A 25,381-nucleotide genomic window follows, 5' to 3' on the forward strand; every position below is an offset into this window, starting at 1 on the left:
CCGACTACTTGGCTTCGCAATAGCGATGCAAACCCGTTTCGTTGACTTGGTTTTGATGGCTACGCCCAATTTGAACGTGTCAAGGCTTAATTTCCTTAAATTGACATGCGAGATTCCCTAGTTTATATGCATAACGGGCCCACCGGCCCAATCAACATGTCATTTTTTTTTTGTGGGTCCATGTGAGTTACGACTATGGCAAACGCAAAGTCACAAAACCTGATAAGGAAGTCCATGGATTAAATACCGAATCCATCTCAATGATGGGCCTAAATGGCCCAATCCACTAGAAGTTAGAGGGCTGAATTTGGGTCGTGGAGATCGAGGAACTAATTAAGGCCTGAACAAATTTGGCTGACCAGGCCCATTATTAAGCTTTTCAAAAGAAAGGCAACTTAGTCGCGCGTTCTTCCTTGGCTTTGATCCTCGACTACTCGTTTAAAGGGCCCATTATCAAGTCTCCTCATTTAGTAGGCCCATTATTACGTCTAAGCTGGACATTATCCTATAAGATAATTTATCTTTTAGCTCCGCAACCAATTAAACCCGAGCCACCAATTTAAATGATAAAGATAGTGTGAATTACCTTAATGATCAAGATTGAAATCCCCTACCCATTTAAAATTTAAAAAAAAAAAACACCAAAATCCTGAACCATGGTCTCTGACAGGAAAAACAATCTCTGGTTTGTTACTGCGAACCAGTCGGGTCGCTTGCAAATCTTTACTGAAGAGAAGGGCTCTTGCCGGAAAGCAGCTCAAGGAAGACAGGAAGGAAAGGCTTAAATAGGTGAAATTGTATTCAGTGATAATTGCATTCGAGCTTTGATTCCAAGTGGGCCCAATCATGACAAGACTCTTAATTGTGTTGTATGCTAAATAGGTGAAATTGGTACAAAAAAATTGAATAAACTAGTCCAGCCATTAAATTTTTCAAGAAAGCATTGTGAAACCTCATTTATAATTGCCTTAATGAGTCTGTAAAACAGCCTATCTGGACTGGACAACCCAATTGCCCTAATTAATTGTTTCAGGCATTTTAATCTTTACAGTTGACAATAGTTTGTGGTGCAGATTACCAAACAAAGTAATGACATTTATAATAATCATTGCGTTTTGAATTAATAAATCGGCATTAGTGGAATTAAGAATGGTTAAGTGACAGAGCTGCTTTGAGTGCTTTCCCAGTTGTGATTCTGACCGCAGCAAAGCATGTCTAGTTGCCAGTTGGAGTTGGCGCGTGACCTCACTCAAAGCTCAGACACGTGTGGGGAACAAAGTAAAGAAAAATGATATCATAAATTCATTTAAATAAAAGAAATCAGTGCATCGATATCGATCAGGAACTTATTAATCATTTATCATCCCCAAAATCAACATCATCGCTCATGATGATGCCCTCACACTCTCACTAGGAATAGTCGGTAGTCACTGCTCAGGTCACTGGACAGTGGACAACCCCTTCTTCCCCCTCTCTCTGGTCTCTGTACAGGCACGCACTCAGCCTTGAAGTAGAGATTAAAAATGGCCGTAGCATCTGCCAGTTCCCATTTTACCCCTCTCATTGTAGCTTATTTACTTCTCTGCACCTCCACTCCCATTTTAGCAATCAATATCACAGCGCTGCTTTCGTCCTTCCCGGAACTATCCTCCTTCTCGGCCCTCATCTCCAACGCACCCTCCGTCGCCTCCGATCTCTCCCGCCGCACTTCTCTCACCCTCCTTGCCGTACCCAACTCTTACCTTGCTGCCTCTGCGGATTTCACGCGCCGCCTCTCTCCATCGTCTCTGGCGGACCTCCTCCGCTACCATGTCCTCCTTCAATTCCTATCTTGGTCCGACCTCCGCCAGATCTCGCCGTCGGGAACTCTTGTCACCACTCTCTTCCAGACAACCGGCCGCGCCTCCTCTAATTTTGGCTCCGTCAACATCACCTGCAATCCATCCACAAATGTCATCACAGTCCACTCCACTGAACCCTACTCACCTTCAAACGCCACCGTTTTGTCCCTCGTCAAAACCCTTCCTTACAACATCACAATCTTCTCTGTCAATTCCCTTCTCAACCCGTACGGCTTCGATCTAATGGCGTCGGATACAAGACCCACTCCTGGCCTCAACATCTCCAAGGCTTTAATCGATGGTCATGACTTCAATGTTGCGGCGTCGATGCTGTTGGCCTCTGGCGTAGTCGATGAATTTGAGGCGGAAGAGGGTGGTGCCGGAATAACTATGTTCGTACCAACTGACGCTGCATTCTCAGATCTGCCAAGTTCGGTTAATTTACAGTCTCTGCCTGCAGATAAGAAAGCTATGGTCTTGAGATTTCATGTATTGCATTCGTATTATCCACTGGGTTCGCTTGAATCGATAGTGAACCCGCTACAACCCACATTGGCTACAGAGGCGATGGGGGCTGGGAGTTACACGCTCAACATTTCGAGGATAAATGGATCTGTGACCATTAATACGGGAATCGTGCAGGGATCAGTGACGCAAACTGTTTTTGATCAAAAACCAGTTGCCATTTTTGGCGTCTCGCAAGTTTTGTTGCCAAGAGAGATTTTCGGGAAGAATCCCGTCGTGACGACGAAGCCGATAAATATCTCCCAGTCGCCAGAGATATCACCGTCCCCGGAGAGTACCCCTGGACTGGACGGATCGCCATCGCACCTGTCCTCTCCACCTGGTTTTCGTGGCGATGTTCGATCTTGGGGAGCTCGGATTGACGGTATGCGGAGCTTCATTCTTGCTCCCTTTTGTATAGGATTGTATCTATTGGTATGAGTTTCAATTACTTCGCTTCATTATATATGGGAATTTTTCTTCTTATTTTTATACGATGACGAATTGAATTTGGCTATAAGAGGCCGATTTTTTTCCCCTTTTTTTTGGTAGTAAATTGTTGATTCTGTTATTTTTTCAATAATCTATAGAAGAAACACCCATTCTTGTTTCTGTATCTATTTCAACTCTCTTCTTTTTTTTCTTTTTTTTTTTGAGGGAATTGAACAAGATTGTATTATACATTGTTCTGCACAATTCTGAAGAAGAATTCACGGGTTTTCCTCTGCTTTAACAAAAAAAATGCTGTAATTCTGCAGATTTCTTGGGATAGAATTGCGAGATTAGAAATTTTAGGGCCAATTTGATGTTCCTCTGCAGTGGTCGGGGAACAATTCTTTGTAAAAAAACAAACAACTACCGATTCCCTGGAAATGCTGAAATGTTGTTAAACTTTTATTCTCTCTCGTTTTCTTTTGTTACTGGAAAGTTTTGCTGTAGCTGTTCATTGTGGTTGTCTGCGTTTGACACCTGAGATTGAGAGACTGAGACAAGTAGTGAACAGGGATTGTTGCAGTTAATTTGTGAACTGGGGTGGGTGGTTCACTGTTTTGGTAAGTGAAAATGTGAAATCAGAAAAGCGGAGAATCTATCCAGTTTGGACTTTGGATTGTAATGGCATTTAGGGTAGATTGTCAATGACTTGGTGGGGGCAGTGGCTAAGTGGATGACAGCAGAGACGAAGAGGGGGTCTGGACCTGATCACAGTGCCTGTCTGCTTTCCTCGCATTTCTCTGCCGTCAGATGTTGATGGGACTGGCAGTGTGCGACCAGATCAAGCTTGCCCACTCGGTCATGGAAGTCTACAGTTAAGCGAGTACTCAGACATTGGATGGTAGATGTCTTTGTGTTGCCATTTCTGAGAACTGGGTGTGATGATTTCTTTCAGTGGACCCTTTTGTTAGAGCTTAGGCCTTAAGGACAGTCCTAGTCCTATTACTATTCCTTGTTTGAAGAAAAGATAAAGAGTATTGCATTATTTCACTGAAAGCCTAATTATGCGATGGTCAAGACCCCTTTGATATTAGGGGATGTGTGTTATGTCTTTTATAGGCCCACCCCAAGCAAGTATAGTATTTTATTCTCAGTTGGAATTTTGTACATAACGGATGTGTTGTAGACAGTGTGGTTCGCACAATAACGTTAAGGACCAGGACCACCAATATTTTTCAAAAACTCTAATGTTAAAAGGACCCAATTCCTCTATAGCAGATTAGCAGTTGCTATGTTGGGTTAATTCAGGCGATATCGATATGATGTGTATGTGGATTGGGCTACAAGGCCTGGGGCAAAACCTAGATAGGCCCGTGTTAGCACTTTTCCTTGAATGGCCCACGTAGGGACATTTCTTATGGGCCGGAGTTTTATGGGAATAAGGCTTTTTGTTCATGCTAGCCCAAAATCTAAGCCCGGGCAATGAGGCTCTTGAATTTATTTTTGTTTCTGTCTTGTAGAGACGCGTTTTAGTTTGTGAAAGGTCAAAAACCATACCATGATTATAAAGCAACAAATGCAATAACACGGCAAAATCAATCTCAAAGTCAACTCAAATGTAGCCGGCGAAGAAAATTTTGACAATACCTGTAAATAGCTAACTTGCTCAGAAGGAGCAATTTTCTCACTGCCAACAATTGTGAACTTGGCCCCAAAATATTGACCTTTTCAAACATTGAATCCAAATTTTGTTAGAAAATTCAGCTCAAACATTACAACTCAAAGTTGTTCGTTTTGGGTCAAAGCCTCACAAGATTTTTTTTTTTTGAGCTGTCGTCAATGATTTTTAGGTCCAAAAAACGTGTTGGTTGTGTGAGGAGAGTTGAACATTTATTTATATGTACTTTGGTTCGGTTATGTTAATTGGATGTTAGATAGAGTTCAACAAATTTGCAAGTGAAACATATAGCATTAATGCACACCATCTACGTATATTTTTGACAAGCTCAAATTTGGCCAAGAATGTCATAATCCTAAATGTGGGGAAAAGAAATAAAGGCCAAAGAAAGAAACGGAATTGCAGCCTTGCAGATCCTACTAAATGACGCGTTCCCAGAGATTTAACAATTTTACTAACAAAAAAAAAGAATGTCTCTCTTCTTGGGTAGAAACCACAGTGATTGGGCAGTGTTAGCTTCTTAGTTTTAGTGGGCATGCAGCTTTTGTGGTGCTACTTTGATGGGGCTGGTGACAGTGGTGGGGTCTAAATTCCTTTTCAAGTCAAACTATCTAATTATGTTTGCTTAATGGATGGCACGACTATGTTAGTGTGTAATTAAATTCTCTAGCTAGCTTGACCTTTGCAGTTTATGATTATTCTAATTCCATATTCTTGCAGATCAAGTTTTGACTTGGTGAAACATAAACAATATTCTCTTTTCTACTTTGATATTTAATATTTTTAATACATGGAGTGTGTTCGAGTCCTGGTTCTATTATTCTCTTCTTGCATGACAGATATGGAACCTAAGTCATAGGTAAAAGGACAAACTTTGGTACCTACTACACATATATATTCTTGTTTGATTTATAACCACTACTGTTTGCCTGTTTGGTCACATTGACACTACTGTGTCACTTACACACTCGTATGTTTTCACTTTTTATCAAGTGAATTGAGTGGCAGGCAACAAGGGTAGGTTTAAGCTGATGCATACAGCATTATAACTTATAACACACCATATACATATATATATATATATATATATATATAACATCACAAAGACGCACTAAAATCCATTGAATCATGGGAGCCCACCCTTAAAACAGTACCTCATCAAAAACCCAATCAAATCAAATTCAGGACTTGAAGATCCAAACTATGATTTTTTTTTCCTTAATAAATTGGGCGAGTCATTGAATTATGCCACTTTTTTTTTTCTTTTTCTTTCTAGATACGTTTATGTACTCCCGAGAATGTATTACTCATTGTCCAAAGTAAGGCCAAGATATTTTAGAATATTAATTTTTTGTTAAAAAAATTAATTGTATTAAATTATGGTTATTAAAGATTGAGTGGGTGAATGGACCATCCATCCATGATCCAGTACTCTACCTTCCATATTTTTGTGTCTCCTTTTATTTTTGCACATGTAAGAAGATCGATCAAGGTTGATCATCGTCAAATTCTGCCATGCAATGAAAACAGGAGCATTCATATATATAAGACGATAAAGGTTGTAGTCAATTCGAACCTTATTTCGAAATTGAATCACATAAACACTTCTTTTAAGTTCGATTTGCATCTTTATATGATGGAAATGTCCATTAAATCCCAACTTTTGGGGAAAAAAAACAATTGAAGACACTAAAAATCAGGTAAGATGATAGTTCACATTTTTTCCATGAACACCAATGTACAACAGGTTCATGGTTTTGAATATTATGAATCAATAAAAATCAACTTTTGCCATAAAAGTCAATTAATTCCAAGTCAACAAAAAGACATCCTTAAATAAAATCAAATGCTGGCCTTAGTATATAACCATAATTGGTAATATGTAACCACTCCACCATGTCAGTCCTTAGACAATTTGGCAAGTAGCAAAAAAAAACTTGAAACATAAAAAGTCAAGGCGAGCCTGCTGGGGAAACCTGCCGTTGACAAAAGTCGAGAGTCAGGCAATCACGAACGGCCAGGCGTCTGTCAACTATTGCATTTATCCAAGTCCCTTTCTCTTGATCCAACGGTGATTATGGCACTCTTTTCCAGGCAGATTTAAGGGGGTTCTTTCTCTTTGGGTCCCTTTGACTAACATCTCATCCACGCGCTGGACAGAGCATAGTAAAGCAGACTCCATGGTGTAAATCCTTGTGAAGAGACGGTGCACTACACGCGTTCTAGTTTTCGCCGTTGAAACACTGATGTAGGCTTCAAAGTCCAAACCCATGAGTTTACTTTAACCTTTGTCAACGAACCTGTACAGTCCCTCACAGCCTATCCATAACCTTATTTTCACCGTCGTTTTTATAATCCCATTTAGAAGAAAACACCCTTAACGAAAAGTCAACTCCTCTCTCTGTCTCTCCCTGCCCACAGCCCACCGATCCTTCTGTCCTCTTTCCCTTCCCCTTCTTTTTCCCTTCCTTGTCTCTGTCTTTGTCTGAGAACATCTGCCATGAAAATTCATCGATAGCGTTTCAATATTAAAACCTTCAAGCTCAATTATTTGTTAACTTCTCTCTGATGGGAAACGGATTTGGTAAATTTACTGGGTGCTTCACTGGCTCAGTGGAGCCTTACCGGCGACAGGACATATCGGTACTACTATCGGACCCGCTTGACGAGGGTCTGGGTCACTCCTTCTGCTATGTCCGGCCTGTCACACGCCGATTTTCGTCTTCAAAGGTTCACTCCGAGGAGCCTACAACTTTTCGTACAATATCCGGCGCCTCTGTAAGTGCCAATACTTCGACTCCGCTATCTACATCTCTCGTTGATCCCTATGCGTGCAACACCTTTGAAAGGGCAGCGGCTTTTGAGAGCTCCAACTCATTCGCTTCGATACCGTTACAACCGATTCCGCGGAATCTGATCAATTCAGGTCCGATTTCTGCTAACTATGTGGGAATTCCGGGTTCGTGTCCGCTTGAGAGAGGGTTTATGTCGGGTCCAATTGAGAGGGGATTCACGTCGGGCCCGTTGGATCGTGGATTTTCGGGTCCACTTGAAAAAAGGTTCGCCGGTCAGTTTCAAAGGAGCTTTTCTCACGGAGGTATGGCTTTCAGACCCAGATCGAGAAGAGGGTCTCTGATTCGAGTTCTTCAGAGAGCGATTTCAAAGAAGATAAATCGCGGGAATAACTCGATTGTGGCCCCGATAATGGGCGGCGTAAAAGAGTCGGATGGGATCTTCAGTTTCGACAAACACGACGAGAACTTAACAATCAGCAGCATCAATTTGAGTAGCGAAGGTAGTTTAGAAGATGAAGATTCACTGGAGAATCAGAATCTACAATGGGCGCAAGGGAAAGCAGGGGAGGATCGCGTCCACGTCGTGGTTTCCGAAGAGAGCGGATGGGTTTTTGTTGGGATTTACGATGGCTTCAATGGTCCTGATGCGCCCGATTATCTACTATCGAATCTCTACGCTGCTGTCCGTAAAGAGCTAAAGGGATTGCTTTGGGACGTTGAGTCCTCTGTAAGCTCCGCATCCGCCCAATCTGAAACGACTAACTCTTCTGCAGCTACAGAAGGCATCAATGAAGTCGATTGCTCCAGAAACTGTGAGTCTGATGCGTGTTCTCGGTATGTAGAACAAGAGAATCGTCGTTGCGTGATCGAAGATACCTATTTTACTTCGAAATCGAGAAGGAAAACAAGCAAGTGTCGAGGGGCATCCAAGAAATGGGAGGAGAACCAGAGGAGGTGGAAGTGCGAATGGGACCGGGAGAGACTAGAGCTTGATAGAAGGTTAAAGGAGCAGTTGAATTATCAATCTGTGTCCAGTAAAGGAGCAATCAATCATGGTGATGTGTTAAAAGCTCTGTCTCAAGCATTGAAGAAAACAGAGGACGCTTATTTTGACATAGCGGATAGGATGCTAATGGAAAATCCAGAGCTTGCGTTGATGGGTTCTTGCGTATTAGTGATGTTGATGAAAGGAGACGATGTTTATGTCATGAATGTAGGTGATAGTCGGGCAGTTTTGGCCCAAAAGGCGGAGCCTGATTATTGGAGCCAGGACTTGGGAAAAATCAATGAAGAAACCCTGCATGATCTTGATGCTTCTGATTGCGAACAGTCTTATACAAACCCCAGTTCCACGGCTTTTCAGCTTAGTGTGGATCATAGCACCAGTATAGAAGAAGTAAGCACTTTATCACTCTCTCGTGTTCAATAAAAGAGAATGCTGTTGTGTTTTTACTAATGTGAGGTTTACATTGTATTGCAGGAAGTTCAAAGAATAAAAAATGAACACCGAGATGATGCTTTGGCTGTGTTGAATGACCGTGTAAAGGGATCATTGAAGGTCACTCGAGCTTTTGGTGCTGGTTTTCTCAAACAGGTGTCTACTTATCGAGATGCCTAGCATCAATCCTCCTTACTGTTATGTCGGTTCCCTTTGTTCTGTTGGCATATTAAGGTCATTACCTAGTGCTTGAGAACTGAGAAGTATGCTTGCAAGTTTTGCAAATAGTGCAGAAAAAACCTGAAATTGATTGCATTTACTGGTTAATGTTTAATAACTGCCAATGTAGCAAAGATGATCACAACAGCATTGATAATATCTTCCTAGATTTTCAGTTTTTTGGTGTGACAAGTATGACAAAGTACTAGATTTACAGCAGAAGATTAGGACTTGGTTTTGTTGAAATAAGACAATATACAGTCATGGAATACTTGGAAAACAGTCACCAGAAAGAGAGCGTTGATGGGTGATGAGGGACATGTTAACTGAAGCACATTAAACATCCTGATTCTTACTTTGAACCATCACAACTGTGAATGTTGGAAGCAACTCCCCTATGAATCATAGAATATAGTTGTCCTGGTTGCCAAAACAATGAATCGTATCTTTCCATATTTGCAAGTTTGAATAGAGTATTATTACAAAAAAAGGTTGTAAGCCACAGTACCAGATTTTACATTTTGCCATTAAACTGATTAGGATTTTCACAGCGGATTATCGTCGAATGTACTACTTGAGGGGTGCAAAATTTGTGGGTTATATCTTTGCTTTTACTTTTCTGTGACTAGATTGTGGAATTTTATATTCAGATCTATATTGTGGTTACTTACTCTTGATTTTACATCTGCAGCCTAAATGGAACGACGCACTTCTGGAGATGTTCAGAATAGACTACATTGGCAATTCTCCATACATCACCTGTATACCATCTCTCCACCACCATAGATTAGGCCCGAAAGACAGGTTTCTGATAATATCCTCTGACGGGCTTTATCAATACTTCACAAATGAGGAAGCTGTTTATGAAGTCGAACTATTCATTGCCTTGCAACCCGAAGGAGATCCGGCACAGCATCTGGTAGAGGAAGTCCTCTTCCGCGCAGCAAAGAAAGCTGGTATTGATCAACTATCGAAGACATTGTTTTTGACACTTGTGTTTCCTGACATAAACATCTATGTTACGGCTACTATAAACTAATTTGACTGGTTTTTTGTTTCAGGTATGGACTTCCATGAGTTGCTGGAAATACCACAAGGGGATCGGCGGCGGTACCATGATGATGTTTCCATCATTGTTATTTCTTTAGAGGGACGGATATGGAGATCCTGTGTATAAAGTCCGCGTCCTTTTTTCAGTTTTTTTTTCCTGTTCACCCTTTTGCATTGCAATGAAGGCTTCAGTGAAGTGAATATGTGAGGAGCTTTAGTTCAATGTAGAAGATGATAAAAGGGAGTGTAAAGGTGTGGTTCAAATGTTTATTACAAACTGATAGAAAATTGTAGCTTTGAGTTGATAAATGGAATTCCTTTTGAAAAGGCTTTTGGCTCCTCATCATCTTTGGCTCTCACTTTTCGTAACATTTGATTGGCAACTACTAGTTATCGGAGTATCTGAGCATCTGAATCTTTACTCCCTTTTATAAAGAAAGCAACTTACTTGCACATCGCGTTGTAGTTCCCATTTATTGGTAACTTTTGCCTTTTCAGTTTTAGAAAAAAAAAAACACAAGAGGGCTGTGTAAAAGCTCAACAGTTTGATCGTTCTGAACCAATACAAGCATGAAAATAAACATTTTCAGTCCAATGGTACCGGGTCTATTCTCCCATTGTGATTGTGAAGAGACTGTCTCACTCTCAGGTGATTTTTATATATTTCCCACAAAAATTGAAATCAAACAGACATTATTACATACGGTTGCTCCTTGACAACTGAAGCTTCATTGAGAAGCAAAAGAAAAACACAGAAGAAAACCCTGTTAGACAGGATTTGTTTAGGGGTCTACAATAATGGGCTTCAAAGTGTTATGTTACCACAGATTTTGGGCTACGAGACGAACGGGCCAAAAAGCCGAAATGAAGAAGGCTTAAGGGGCTCATGTTCAATCTTACTTGGACAAGGTCCCAGTTGAGAGTGTCAAGCCCATCAAGTGGGTAGTCGTTGGATTGATCGCTTGGGCCGTTGCATTTCCCGTCATAAAAAATAAAAATAAAAAAGCGTTAAAGTTTTTGTTGGGTTTGACTCGTTAGGCCAACTACTGCTTTATAAGCCTATCCTTCAGTTTATTATGCACCATTCAATTTTATTCTTAATTTTGACATCCGATTTGCGCACAAGCATTTTATATCTTACGACATGATAAATTGGATCATATCCCAATGTGTGACCACAAGAGTGTTCCTCCCAGTGAGAATCCTCAAGACTTTTTGATTTCATACGGTTTAGCCTCATAAAAATTCTACCACTAGGCTATTATCAATGATTATGAGTAGATAACCGTAAATGAACAACAAGTGAAATGGCAGGAAAAAACAAAGAAGTAATACATAAGAAATGCTAAGGGTGAAGAAGGGTTTGGAATTGGGGAGGAGATGATTGTGAGAGGTGGGAAGCAAAATGATTGAGCATGAGCATGAACATGGCAAGTAATGATGTGCCATGAGAGTGTGTGTTGTGTTCACTTTTATACACATATATGATATTCACCCCGGCCCACATTAACATGCCATTCTGTGTAAGCTAAGTTATCTAGTATATATATGTATATACCCAGTACATGATATTTTGATATTAATTAATCATCCGAATAGACGGCTGTAGTAGACAACTCAAACTTTAAGCCATTTTAAAGTGGGAAAATCTTCTTGAATTTGGGAACAGGATCATGCCTAGTTGTCTACAACGTGGTGAAATCCAAGCAATCAGATGGGGTCCCCTCCCCCCACTAATACTAGAGCCATTCGAAAGCAAATCCTTTATCCATCTCGTCGTTTTATCATCTCAAGCAGCCAACGAGAGATTATACGTGACTTTTATCATCTAACTAGAAACACAAACAATGAATCACAGGCATGCTTAATTATCATCAAAATTAGAAATTAGTGGGTAAATGCTACGACTAATCTCAACACTACCCGCCCCGCATCAACCGCGGGAATCCTAAGTAGAGAAAGAACAACCATGCATGTAAGAACCTGGCCTGCAACGGGTCCCACAAGACATGAAGGGAAGGCCCGCATCGTGGGACCTGCGTGAATGCAAAAATTGCTTCATGAATTATTATATATATGCATGATATGTATGTAGTGGAATATATCTGGGCAAGGCGTGGCCGGATTGGTTGTCATTAATCGCCCTTTGATCGGGGGTTGGGTTTCTTATTTTATATTATATAATGTATATGTGTATATAGATGAAGCAAAACATTTGACTTGATTACGTACATTACTAGCTCCTTTGTCCAAACTAAGTTGTCCGAACATAGATTTCGAACCATGATCCTAACCACCATCAAGCTTTACGTACCAAAACCTGTTCCCATATATGCAGTCGAATTTAATTAGACAAACTAGACGACAGCAATTGAAAGACAAGCAACTTAGGACAATAATAATGCTGTCTCAGAAGGATTTTGCAAAGATCATATGTTTCAATAACTAAAAAAAACAACCATTGTGAGAAATCTAAATTAGGCATCACAAGTTGCTGAAAATTCTAAACAATGATCATGTACCCAGAATTAATTAAGGGAAATTAAATAATAGAAAAAAAGTCATAAGCTAGCTAGGTTTTTAATAATTCAGCGATATATTGCTAGGGACGAGATAATGTTAACTTACTTGCTTTATTTTGATATCTCTTGGTCACATACCACGTGAATAGATGCATCAAAGTACTAGATCTCAAAAAAAGAAAAATTAAAAGTTGTTTCTTTCACACATATATTATAGTTAGTTAACTGGCTGATCCGGCCGATTGAGTGAAAGAGACTTCATCCTTTTTTAACTTTTAGAGGGACTTTTTAGAGGAAGAGATGATAAAAGACAGAATATTAGAAGCAAGATTTGTGTGAGTGTGTATGTATGTTTGCATTGGATCCTTCGCCCAAGTGGGTCTCTCTTTTCTTTTAAGCTAAACTCCGAAACAAGGTTTTAGAAAAGAAAACACAAAACACAAAAGCAGACCGTCAATTAGATGATTTGTGTTCGTCCTATTTGTATGTCAACCATTGTTGTTCCTCAATTAGGCTTCTGGGTCTCTACCATCTTGCTTTGGCCTTGCTTCTTTTATATATCTTAATATTTATTTGTTACACTACACCCTGATTATCTCCATTTCCATTCACAATCTCGATCTTGTGTCGATCTTTGGCTTCCTTTATCTTTCTCGTTGATCATCATACATACTTCAGTACTCATGGGCGTGTCTGGTCCAGATCAATTGTTTCTCTCTGAGAAAGATTTGACAACCATGGATTTAAACTTGTTAGTTAGACCCATGTTGGAGTTTCATCAGAACGAGAGCCAAATTGCACCCTTGGACGAAGATTGTGATGATCTGCTTATTCAGAACCAAGAAGAAAAAGAAGACGACGAAGTGCAAGTACAAGAACAAGAAGAAGACAAAGAAGGTGGAAAGAAGAAGTACAAGTTTATGGTTTCTTCTTTAAACTTGAAATTACAATCTCCACGAGAATTCAGGTATGACGATGATGATCAATACGATGGGTTGAGGACTCCGACATCTTATTCGGATCACAAAATCCCAGTTGTCCTTCAATGCCCTCCCGCACCAAGAAAGCCTAGATCCCTCCCTTCAAAACGAAAAGCCTCATGCCAAAGAGTACTAGTACTGGATCTGTCAAAAGAGATCGAGTCTTTGTTCCCTCCAAACATTGTTGGTAACAAGATCAAGAAACTCAGACAAGAAAGTCAAGACACCAAATGAGTCCATATATATGTGTGTGTGTTTGATAGTATCTATGATTTGTAGTATTAATTCCTTTGTAGTATTGACCTGGTGTTTGTGCCATCAATGGCATATTGATCATATTATTCTTGTTCAGTCATGTTCTTCGTCAATGTAAGTAATTCTTGGATATGATGAGAATCTTGTAGAGGCAGATAGATAATTAGATCTGAAAATCTAAGTTAAGATAAGAGAAACAAAAGTCAATATTTATATTATGGATGCATATACTTAGGATCCTACGATCACTGGGGCCTCATAAAGGATGGTAATTGAGTAGTGATTGATGGAAATGAGAATTTTTCAAAATCAAATATCAATTGCATGCGTTGACTTTCCCCCATAAGAGAAGAGAAGCAAACATCCTTGCTTTGATTGATGGGTGTTATCTTTTACCGGAGAAGGTGATGAAATCCAAGAAGGGATCGGATATTCCCTCGCTCATTCATGTGACAGTAATTAATAGATTATGCGGTTATGTCTCTAACTTCGAGATTTGTTCCCATCTTTTCAATTGTATTTGTATAGTATATAGATATAGTTAAGAGTGGTGGTGCACTGGTGCCGCTTTATGTTGGTCACAAGATAAGATGATATATAGGCAGTGTTTTAAATGGTGCAGGAATCATACCAGTCAGGCAATCGATATGCGGTATAATATATATGCATATCATCCGATGTTGGTATTCATATATTACCATTTAATAGGGCTCCGGCCTGCTAGCTAGGGCAGCGAACAATATATATGCATGTCTGACCATTACCTAATTCCATGCATTGATCAATGCAACTAACTTTCTTGTTTCCCACAAAATCTGGCTGGATATGCTGCTGAAGGTTTGGTGAACAGTTTGATATATATATATCTAGTGAGTGTGAGAGTGATAAATTAATGGCTTTTCATGCATCTATCGAATTAGGTTCTTCTGCAATGCTGCCTTAACAAAGAAAAAACAAAACTGACGCGCCCGTGAATTTCAGAATAGAAAACGGCGCTGTATAACAATGGGCTTGATTACAGATGAACAGTATGCCATTCCCCCTGATTAAATGGGCTTAGCTCACAATTGGGTCTAGAGAGATTGGTATAAGCCCAGTTGTGGGTTCCGGGCTTCATTCCGTTAATGTTCCGTACGGTAAGGCTGTCCAATTTGTTGACTTGGAAAAGAACTAGGTCCGTGGGTCGTCTGAACTCTGAAGGGGAGCGGCTCGCTGAATCTCAGGCTCATCACGCTTTTCGTGAAATTATTCCCAAAGGTACACCAGATGGACGGTGGACGAGATGATGTCGGCCCAAGGCCCACACAAAATAGCAATAAAATGATGACAGCCCAAGGCCCAACTACAGGACTCTCTCGTCTAGGGTATCACGGATCATTGTCTTGTGTCCATTTAACATAAAATAGGGAAAGAAATAAACTTAAGGCCCAAGGACTTCTAATGAGAGTATTTACTGTTCGGGGGTCAAAGACAAAACTAGAGGCCTTTTTGATTCTTACCTTTGTGGTCCGCTATGCGTAGATGTTTCTTTGCAGAGAATCTTAGGCCAATATAATCATGCATTGAATGGTGGAGATTTGATGGAATTGGTTGGACTAATTCTAACCCCCATCCCGTCTTACATGGGCCGGGATACCAAGTTTGGGCTAAGTCATGACAAGTTATGCCATTGGAAAATAAAGGTCAAAAGTAAACAGTAAACAAAACGGCAAAATCAATGAGGGGTAGGACTTCTTCAATTCTTATTTTTCGCATCCATGAACATGATATTTATCAAAAGCAGAATATGTCTCCTCCTTTCCATGTAAAATGACTATATTCTCACACAAAATTTTCATACTAATAGCTTGTAATGTGGGTAATTATGCCATTTCAAGTGACAGCATTCGAGCCATATGATTGTGTTTCTGCTTTTCCAGTCAAAAAAATAAAGGAAGGAAGGAAGAGAGAAGAAAAGGTACACACCATGACAAGACCTCTACTCATTTTTATTACTCTTTTTGACCCTCTTCTCCTTGTTCTTACTCTCTCTGTCACTCCACTAATGAATGGCATTGTTCTGTAGCTTCTGTATATTTAATGGACTTCTTTTAATTTGTACAACCGCTAGCCTCCTCGTCAAGAATCGACCTTTCATTTCTACCTGAGTGAGAGGTGACTTCCTTCGACTTGTCTTGCCAAGATCAATCAAACAACACCATAAAGATACAGTACTACCTCTTGGTGGACATGCTTCAACAGGTATCGTTTGTCGTTCTCGGCTTTTGGATTTACCTTTCATATGGGTGTTCCCGTGATTCAATTTTTCTGTAAGGTCCCAAATGTGGGTCTTCTCTGGTCTAGTTTTTCTCTGTCTCAATGCGTTTGTTTCTCATGATAGTACAATTCTCACTTCATTGATTTGTTGGGTCGGTGACGTTAGGGGGTTCTGAACTATGTACTGATTTGATTTGACTGTAGGAAGAAGGTTGGCCTCTGGGTCTGCAGCCCCTGAATGTGAGAGTCGCGTCAGCTGGATCAATTTCATTCAACGCCATACTCACTGGTTCTCCGACTTCCTCTTCAGATTCCTCATCAGATTTAGACTCCAAGGTCAGTAAAAATTGACAGTTGCTTCTTCTTTTCTTTTCTTTTTTACCTTCTGTATTACTTTTACATTTGGTGGTTCAATTTGTATTTCAGTCATTGGAAATTTCATATGACATTGATTAGAATGTACCACTGTTTCTGTTTCTTTCTGTTTGTGTTTCAGTCATTGGCAATGCTGAATTTTACTGAAAAATTAACTCTTTCTGATCACTCATGAGTCTGTGAATCAATGAACAGCCTAAAGTGTTCCTAAACCCATGTGCAAGTACTTATGCAGGTTAGGTGTTTGATGTAATGTCTTTTAATTTCTTTGAGAAATGACCTTGGATTCCATTGCAGGAGCCTTGTGCCTCGCTTTTTCTGCTCCTACTCTCTTAAACTTGTTTTGACGATTCAAGCAATTGGGTGCCTCATTCTAAAGTAGATATTAACTGGTACCAGCACTTGATAATGAACATTTTGTGCCTTGGCATGGCTGATATTATGCTGATGAGGCTGCCACAAATTAGTTTTCAAATACTTGAGTGATTTTTTTTCTCTATAAATTGGTGTTAAGGAGGAGGAAGGTCACATGACCGGACAAATTCCCTATAATGTTTCATAATAACATTAGAACTAGAATCCAAGTAGATCCAGTAATTGCACTTACAATTTTGGTTCGTTTTTCAAAAACTTGTTTGCTTGACATTCTGGTGCACAGTCAAATTCTTTTGATAATAGTAGAAGATCTCTGATATGCAATAAAGGTTTAAATTCCAAAGGTACAAGAACCCAACATCCTACTAGGAGTCCAAAGGTCCAAAGCTGATTTAAGGCCTCCACTAAAACATCCTAATTACTGCCTGAAACTTAAATTAGCTTTACACCTCCGGGGGCTCTGAAATTATTGGCCTCCATGAACTGTTCTGATTTATTCTTTAATCTCATAAGTTCATTCATTGCGGACGTTGTGAGCATCTATATTACCTGGCCATTATCTTCTATGCATTGCAATGATATGTCTGACTCCCTCACGCGACTACTTTTGGTTTCAGTCAACCGGATCATTCTTCCATGACAACAGCATTACACTTGGGAGGCTTATTGGTATTTCTAGCGTATTAGAGCTCTATAGGAAATCGATTAGGGGAAGAAAAGCAGAGGACTTAAAAGAAAAGAAGAGCTCCAAATCCAAAACTTGGTTTTTCTCTTTATGTTCAAGAGACAGTACTGATGCTGAAAGTTCCAACAATCCGTTATCTCTAGGTCAGTTTCTTGCGGTGGAAAGAAGAGCTGCTAATGAAAAAACGAGGAACCAAATCCCTTGCATTTATGCACCTGATGAGCTTGCCCTGGCTCCTCCTGCTACGGAACCAAACTCGCTATTCATTGACGGCCATGTTGCGCCTCCTCAGACAAGTCCATTGTTTGGTTCCGATGGAGGATCGGAGCATGGCAATGGGTATGGAATTCCTGCATTATTTCCTTGCATGTGTGGCCAAGCCTCCCAGTGAATATGTATGGTCTTCATTCTTTGTTTCTGAATTTTCTCTCTGAATTTCAAACACTAGTTAGGGAAGTAGAAATAGAGTTTTGTTACCCCCTCTTTTCTGTTTCTTTTTATTCTCGTCTTTTTTATTGATTCAAGTTTCATTAGAGGCGGAGTGTTTGTTTTTGGGTGATTGCATTGCAATTACAATGTTGTTTGTAATTGTTCTTATAGCTCTTCTTCTGCCCGAAGCTCACACCATGTGATAGTATATATAATGATGATGATAATAATAATGAAAGTAATCATATTTGGGCTTGGGCTTGAAGTAATCGCTCTTACTGAATCCCCTGGTTGATAGTGGACTTATATATGGGCAATGACTGCAGAGTATGAGAAAGCCAGTAATACAAGTCCAGTACGAATTTTGTTGGAAGGATCAATGGCCACCGTTGACTGTTTCACTGTAGCAAAAGACTTTTCAATGTATTTTCGGCAATCTCATTAACAATAACAGACATTAATAATTGTTTGAACTTTCATGGCAGCGTAGAAATAGCCAAACAACTCCACGCCAAGGCTGCCAATTGCCAAAGGAATCACAATTTTTTTTTACAGAGAAAGCATGTCCACCTGTCCTGTGAAAATCTCACGTGCAAAAGTTCCAATGCCGCAACACTTGACCCCACCAGGAAAATTATGCTCTGTAACTTTTTCTTTTTTAAAAAAATATAATTGTACGAGTCCTTGTTGATTATTTCCTTACTTACATGTTCTTCCATGGAATGTGTATATAAGTATTTGAAGTAAAATTTGCCACATTCAGGGGTTAGGGTACTACTACCTGAAAAACCCAAGTTCATAGATGACAGTGACACACAACCCAATCTCTTCTATATTTCTTCATTGACCATTAATATCTTTATTCTATAGTCTATACACTTGAGATTTTTAAATCGCTAGTTGTGATGTGAAGGGCAACAGGTGATTATTGGTGGCTGCCCACATTATAACTTATCCTACATGACTGGGTCGCCAGATTCATGTGAAATAGGCAACGCTATGAATTGACTGGTTACGCAAATAAATGGATATGATATGACTTTCAATCAAGACCCCTAGAGAATCGTCTCCATTCACCAAGATATTTTCCCCCCAATTTCATTATAGTTATGATAATATACTCCATTAATGGAGTATTTTCACTTTTTATATCATTTGACTATTCAAATCATTTTATCTTTAAAATCTAGAATGTAAAAAATCCCAAAATTTTAATTCGAGAAATACGCCGAATCCCAAGTTTGGAGTGTAGCCAGAGAAGTGCTAAAGAGTTAAAGGTTGGAGGAGGCAGAATGTGAAAAAGGAAATCAATTATGCTGGACAGAAAAACATTATTACTTGGTTTAATCCTATTTTTGGTATTTTTCATTAATCACCGCCGGATATTTTTGGGCTTGATGGAACGGCTGTGAATTATAATGCCGGCAGGTCCCCCGACATAACAATAATACGAAAGGTACAGGGATTTGGTGCTTTTGACTGCAACAGACCAACAGCATTCTTACAATTCTTGATTGGCTCAATAAAATAAGATTAATCAACATGTAATTTACGGTAACTTTGGCTTTTGATTGTTCAAACAAGCAAGCAACACCGGACTTGTGCATTGTTGAAGGAGCCAAATTTGAACAACTTTTTCACCAACTTTGTGTAATAAAATCACTACATTTATTTACTTATCTTATTTTGTCTTCCCGTCTTGTATGCATATTTTAACGTTTCCGTTAAAGCCAGGGAAAAAAGAAAAAAGAAAAAATAAACACGTAAGAGTTGCGGTGAATAGCTAAGTCACCAAGTCAATGACGTGTTTACGAAAGGGGAGTAGAAAGATAAGGAGACATTCACATTGGACCCGACCGAGGTATCATTTTGATTTTGGTGCATCAACAAATTTTTAAGAGATTATATGGTATCTTGGTAGGACGAATCAAACAAAAAAATGGACCCACCCCCAATCCTTCGCATTGGGCCATACCCATGCATCGTCATTAGAACTCAAAGCGGACTATGGGCCCCACACATTACTACGTATGTGCGATTCCTATGGCTTGTTCCTTATTCTCTAGTCCCCATGTTAGCTCTTGATCCACCCAAAGATAACTTCATTATAATTATACTCGAATCATTTAAGAAATGTAGAAATGATGATGCATGAATGGCAGCTTCATTGAAGAATGCAATGCTGGTTTTAAATTATAATTGAAGAAAAAAAAGAATTACCTTTTTCTTACAAATTTAAAATGACCAATGCAATGCTCTCCGTAATTCTCAAGTAAAGGAAGATTGCAACAATTATATGAGGAGACCCACAGCTATTTATATATCACCAAACTTACCAACCCGAACCAGCAAAGCTGCCACTCACTTCTTTGCTTATTCCCCAAACCTACATATACCAACCAACTGGACCTCCTTATCTATGTATGGCAACATATATGGTCCAGCCCCGACATCCATTTATCCATATTTTCCCTCCACTTTTTTAAAAAGGGAATCATCATTCATCAATGACCATTTGGAATCTGTGTTTGCCCAATTGACAGGGGTTCAAGGTTTGTCGATCCATTCGTTTTCAGCAGCAATCCTTCCTGAACCACGACCTCCCATCTTTCCAAATGACCCCATCCCCGATAAGCTCTTGAAACTGCTGCTTCCTTCGCTGCTGCCGATGTTCCAAGACTTCCTTGGCTTTTTTAACTTAGAGCAACTCAAGTCGACAACCTCGTGATCTGGCTCATCGTACTTCTTCACTTTAGCAACCACCAGGTGAGTTATAGTGCTTCGACAAAATGGGCAAACTGGTGGAGTGAGGCACGAGGTTGTTGGGTTCGGTTTGTTGTGGCAGCAGAGGGTTAGAGTGCACTGAGCACACATTTGGTGACCACAGTCTTGGACTTCAATATTACAAACTTGCTCAAAGCATATGCAACAAAGCTCGTTATCGCTAGCCTGCAAGACATAATTCCAACTCTCTTTCAATATTCTTCGAATCATTAAGCCACGGAATATAAGCAGAAGAAGTATTGAGCCACAAGACTAAGGATGCTGATGGTGAGTTGAAGATTATGTGGTGTAGTCTTACACAAAGTACAAATTTTTTCAGAAATATAATCTCCAGCGAGGCCTCAATAGAAGCAGCGACCAGTGCACTAAATCACTAAGTATAGCCAAATACGCAGCAAAGTCCACATTTAGCTATTCAGAAATCGACATCACATGCTAATGAAAGTAAACTAAGCTAACATGTTTTCTTCAGGTAAAAGGCTTCTTAAAACTTACATGAAATCTGACTCTAGGTTGATATCATCAGTCAACTTATGCAATTAATTTCCAGGTTTTGAATGTTGTGTTCAGCTTGATTTTCCTCAAACTGTAAATAATGTGAGAGGACTTGTTAAAATGTTTCAATGACCTCAACTAACTTAATGAAGGTCCTAGCTATGTGAGATTTCAAGCATGTCAATAAAAATAATTTCAACAATACGGATTAAAATTATACATCAGCATCTAGGTTATCTTCTCGATCAAGTCATTAACAGAACTGTTAAATAGGTTGAAAAAGGGGGGAAAGGAAAAAATGAAACAAAGCAGAAACATATCTACAGCAATGCATGTCAATACCTCAGAAATATAGTCATCTGCTGCAACGTCAGAATGTGATGGAGATGGAACCGAAGAATCAGTTCCTTTCAAAATGTTCTTCTCCCTCTCCCTGTTTGCCTCCATTAATGCATGTTCCAGCAGAGCTTTTGCCTCTTGATTAAGCTCACTGATGAACTTTAGAGGTGAGGGCCAAACAAGAGGCTCTGCTGACGAGGGATTGAGCAGGGCAGAACATGCCCCATGCTTGTGCTTTAGAGCAACTTCATATGGTATTCTCCTGCATAAAGATGATCATAACAGCTGCAATCATTAGAAGAAATGACAAGAGTTGAATTCCTTAGTAATATTGTAATACAGCATAATCCCATATGAAGGATTGTCAAATAACGAAAAAAACTAGTTGTATCTAGCATTGCTAGCCAATATACTGTGGAATTACCATGATTTTACTTCTCAAATTAAGCAAGAAATAAAATTATACCCTGATGCATCTCTTTGGAGACGATCAGCACCCCAAGCTAGCAACTCTCGGATGCAATCAAGAGATCCCCCTCTGGCTGCCAAATGAAGAGGAGTGCTTCCTGGAGAGCTGTAAAGAGTAATATATCAGTCAGAGAAAGACATGAATGTTGCAGATCAAATAAAGAAAAAAAAAAATTGGCATCCTTTATTACCCATATCCACCAGTTGAAGAACAGGCAAGGGCACCGTTGTCTAAAAGGATATGCACACATTCAGGCCGTCTTTGACGAGAAGCTAAATGTAATGGTGTTGCTCCCTTTCCATCTCTAATATTAACAAACCGTGCATATCCCCTGTAATTCAAACCAAAGAACACTATCAACATCGGCTTAACTGCAATATTAAACAAGTAAGAAAACCTGGAGATGATGAAATAAACCAATCAATCTTGAAATAGAAAGTCACCAAGAAACAGCAACATGGCTAGATTGGGCCGCAGAGAGAATGGCTTCAAGGCAATCAGAGTAACCGTAATACGACGCATAATGCAAGCAAGTTCTTCCATGGAGTGAATCGAACTTCAATATCTGAAAAATCATTCAGATTTATACATTTTAAGATTTTGATACACACTTTATCCAACAGCAATCCTGTATAACGTAACAAAAACTGAAATTTCACTCACGTTCGCACCCACTTCAAGGAGCTTTTTCACGCAAGAGATCTTGCCATGCATTGCAGCCAGCATAAGTGGAGTCTGCGCCATTTCACAATAGAGAAATCGTCAGTAAAGCGATTCAGAGAAAAAGAGCCATCGCATTCACGAGGAAACACAAGGAGCTACCTGTTTGTGACGATTCACCATATCTGGATCCACAGATCGCTCCAAAAGCATAGATAAAATCTGAAGATCACCAAGAAGAGACGCCAAAATCCATCAACAACCAAGTAACATCAGTATAACCCAACGAGCATAATTAATCGAAATGCCGAAGCAAAGCAGGAGATATTGACTATTTTAGAACCCAAAAAAGGAACCAATTAACCAACACCCAGAAAAGCAACCATAAAGGAACACCAAATTAGGATACAGAGCAAGCAAAATCACGAAAACCCACCTCGATCCGGCCATTGGCAGCAGCAATATGCAGCGCAGACTGTCGATCGTAGACTGTTGATTCGTGCAAGAGAAATGGGTCTACCTCCAATATAGCCTTTACAGCTTCCAAGTCTCCTAACTGCACTGCACTGAAGAGCCCATGCTCCTGGTTCGCTCCACAACTCAGCCCCTGACCCATCTCCCTCTCTTTTTCTCTACAGGGTGCGCACTTCGCCCCGCAGTTTTGTTAGAGGCGCTCGGCCTCTATATCCAGCGCCACCTTCACTGAGAGGGAGAGGTATGTGTTGGTGGCCTGAATTTTCCGCTCAAAGCGAAAAGCTGCGCTTAAGTACTAATTTTCACTCCTCCGATCCGGTGGGTCAAAGAGTCTAGAGAGATAAACTGAATTAAAAAAATTAGAGAGAGAAAGTATTTTATTGGAGTTTGGAGCTGCCCGGGACTTACTTGGGGCAGCAGTCAGATATTTGTTCGGGCAATTGGATTAGATACGGGGGTACGGCATGATTGGACCAAAACTTGATGTCCCATAACTGGTAAACGTCTCGTATTGACTAAGGTGGAAGCCATCCTGGCCCTTGAATCTCGCAGGTATGTATGATTTGCCGTTGGATTTAGAAGACAAGGAATGGAGATGGATGTTACTGCTGTTTAGTGAGGTTCAATTTGGTGCGTTGATCTGACGCGGGTGGAATTAAAGCGTTCCACTGCTGTTGTTGTGGGCAGTTGCTTTTACTTAAATGCCCTGACCCATTATTGATAGTTTTTTGTTTGGATTTTTAAGTCAATTTTTTAAAATACATTAATTACAAGTAGAACTCTAGAAGTATTTGATAGATGGGTTTTATTTTGGCATTTCCAATGCATTACGAATGATAAAACAAAAAATATATGAAAATAAATTAAGAAAATAAATCTGATCGAGTCTCTTAAAAGTCATATTTTGAAATAAATTGGTGATAATTTTATAATTTTATAACAACCTCTATATTTCGATATTGTAAAATATAATTAACCCTACATATTATGTGGATGGAAAAATTATTAATCATTGAAAATGAGTAACTTTGGTGTGGATCAATGTTTCAGGTTCTTTTTTTACTTCTTCCCACCGAAAATACAAAAGCTAATAGAACTATAGAAGAAAATGTGTCCACAAAAGGTAATTTCATTGATTTCGAATTTCATATGAAAGTGTGTTAAGGAAGAGCATGAAAAGTCCAAAAGTAACTCTATTTGGACAGTATGTACCTAAAATAAAAGTGCCAAATCAAACAATAGGGAAAAAAAAAATCCTTATAAAAGATCAAATGCTAATAAATTTAATACAATTTTAATATTTGGCAAGGTTGAGAGCTTCAAACCACTTCACGTGTGTCTGCTAAGCTTATCAGAAGTTGGTGTCTGAGCTAGGGACGTCCATATGTACCTTGGAATTCGTTCTATCTCATTTCGTCCGACGAGCCAACTTGTATAATCACATTTGCATATAATCAATCATAGCAATTAAAAAGTTTTCCTTTATTTATTTTAATAATTATATCACATGAAGTCCACTCTTATATATATATAGATAGATAGATAGACTTATTCTCAAAGACTTGGAGTGATGCGGTGCATAATATCTCTCTCACATTGTATATGTAAGAGTGAAAAGAAAATGGCAGGAAATCACACTTTAACTTTGCTTAAGCATTGAATATAAGAATAAGAGAGATATTTTGTTAGCTAGGGGTGTAATTGTATATAATTATATAGTGTGTGTTAGCAGTTAATTATGTGTGTTTTATCATCTAAAACAATACAATGTTGTTAATTATTAAGGGCATAATGCAAGTGCTGCTCTTGCAAGCGAGGCATTGCTTTTGATGCCATTTATAAAGATTCTCATAGTTGGGGGCCACCTTAAGAACTTACATAATGACATGCATGCCAAAAAACAGTCGTAAAAAGATTATTGGCTTCTAGCTTTTTGGTGAAACAAGGAATTGCTGTCCGAAAGCAAAGCATCGAATTTAACTATAACACACCCTCGGACCAACCTCAGTTCAGATTATTAAAACAATATATATATATATATATATATATATATATATGGTATAATGAGAGTGATGATCAATGGAGGTGGAGTGGGGAACTGGAAGGTAGTATGATTGCTTCTTGAATTGTCTCCAAAAAATAAATACAATACTATACAAATAATATAATATACACCGCTAAGGAAATGTCTAAAGAAATGTAAGAATATATTGTTTACAAATAATATCATAAAATATAAACAAGTTTGGTATTCATTGACAATGTATACTAAGCCTGCTATGCCAGTTGTGTTCAAAGATGGAATTAATGACGTGTAAGACATTGA

The 25,381-nt window shown here is 39.3% G+C and overlaps 5 protein-coding genes across 5 annotated transcripts; 4 read left to right on the forward strand and 1 right to left on the reverse strand.

Annotated features, from left to right (window-relative positions):
• Window positions 1-1,327: 1,327 nt before the first annotated feature.
• LOC120003068 (fasciclin-like arabinogalactan protein 4) lies at window positions 1,328-2,957 on the forward strand. The gene has a single exon (XM_038851968.1). It carries the CDS (start codon window positions 1,524-1,526, stop codon window positions 2,784-2,786), a length of 1,263 nt encoding a protein of 420 aa, XP_038707896.1. The 5' UTR covers window positions 1,328-1,523; the 3' UTR covers window positions 2,787-2,957.
• A 3,871-nt stretch (window positions 2,958-6,828) lies between these two features.
• On the forward strand, window positions 6,829-10,303 carry LOC120002920 (probable protein phosphatase 2C 23). The gene is made up of 4 exons (XM_038851776.1): window positions 6,829-8,646; window positions 8,731-8,844; window positions 9,599-9,863; window positions 9,969-10,303. The coding sequence occupies exons 1-4, from the start codon at window positions 7,024-7,026 to the stop codon at window positions 10,082-10,084; spliced, it is 2,118 nt and encodes a 705-aa protein (XP_038707704.1). The 5' UTR covers window positions 6,829-7,023; the 3' UTR covers window positions 10,085-10,303.
• A 2,449-nt stretch (window positions 10,304-12,752) lies between these two features.
• On the forward strand, window positions 12,753-13,810 carry LOC120002790 (cyclin-dependent protein kinase inhibitor SMR2-like). Its single transcript, XM_038851606.1, has one exon. The coding sequence runs from the start codon at window positions 13,163-13,165 to the stop codon at window positions 13,691-13,693; it is 531 nt and encodes a 176-aa protein (XP_038707534.1). The 5' UTR covers window positions 12,753-13,162; the 3' UTR covers window positions 13,694-13,810.
• A 1,861-nt stretch (window positions 13,811-15,671) lies between these two features.
• LOC120001836 (uncharacterized protein At3g17950-like) lies at window positions 15,672-18,002 on the forward strand. The gene is made up of 3 exons (XM_038850321.1): window positions 15,672-15,955; window positions 16,175-16,306; window positions 17,338-18,002. The coding sequence occupies exons 1-3, from the start codon at window positions 15,944-15,946 to the stop codon at window positions 17,794-17,796; spliced, it is 603 nt and encodes a 200-aa protein (XP_038706249.1). The 5' UTR covers window positions 15,672-15,943; the 3' UTR covers window positions 17,797-18,002.
• Window positions 18,003-19,984: 1,982 nt separating this feature from the next.
• LOC120002951 (putative E3 ubiquitin-protein ligase XBAT31) lies at window positions 19,985-23,211 on the reverse strand. The gene is made up of 8 exons (XM_038851817.1): window positions 23,018-23,211; window positions 22,744-22,803; window positions 22,585-22,656; window positions 22,365-22,486; window positions 22,112-22,252; window positions 21,919-22,026; window positions 21,456-21,714; window positions 19,985-20,783 (listed from the first exon to the last, which is right to left on the reverse strand). The coding sequence occupies exons 1-8, from the start codon at window positions 23,195-23,197 to the stop codon at window positions 20,382-20,384; spliced, it is 1,344 nt and encodes a 447-aa protein (XP_038707745.1). The 5' UTR covers window positions 23,198-23,211; the 3' UTR covers window positions 19,985-20,381.
• Between the last annotated feature and the right edge of the window lie 2,170 nt (window positions 23,212-25,381).

This window comes from Tripterygium wilfordii, chromosome 7 (assembly GCF_013401445.1).
Source record: "Tripterygium wilfordii isolate XIE 37 chromosome 7, ASM1340144v1, whole genome shotgun sequence".
NCBI lineage: Eukaryota > Viridiplantae > Streptophyta > Magnoliopsida > Celastrales > Celastraceae > Tripterygium > Tripterygium wilfordii.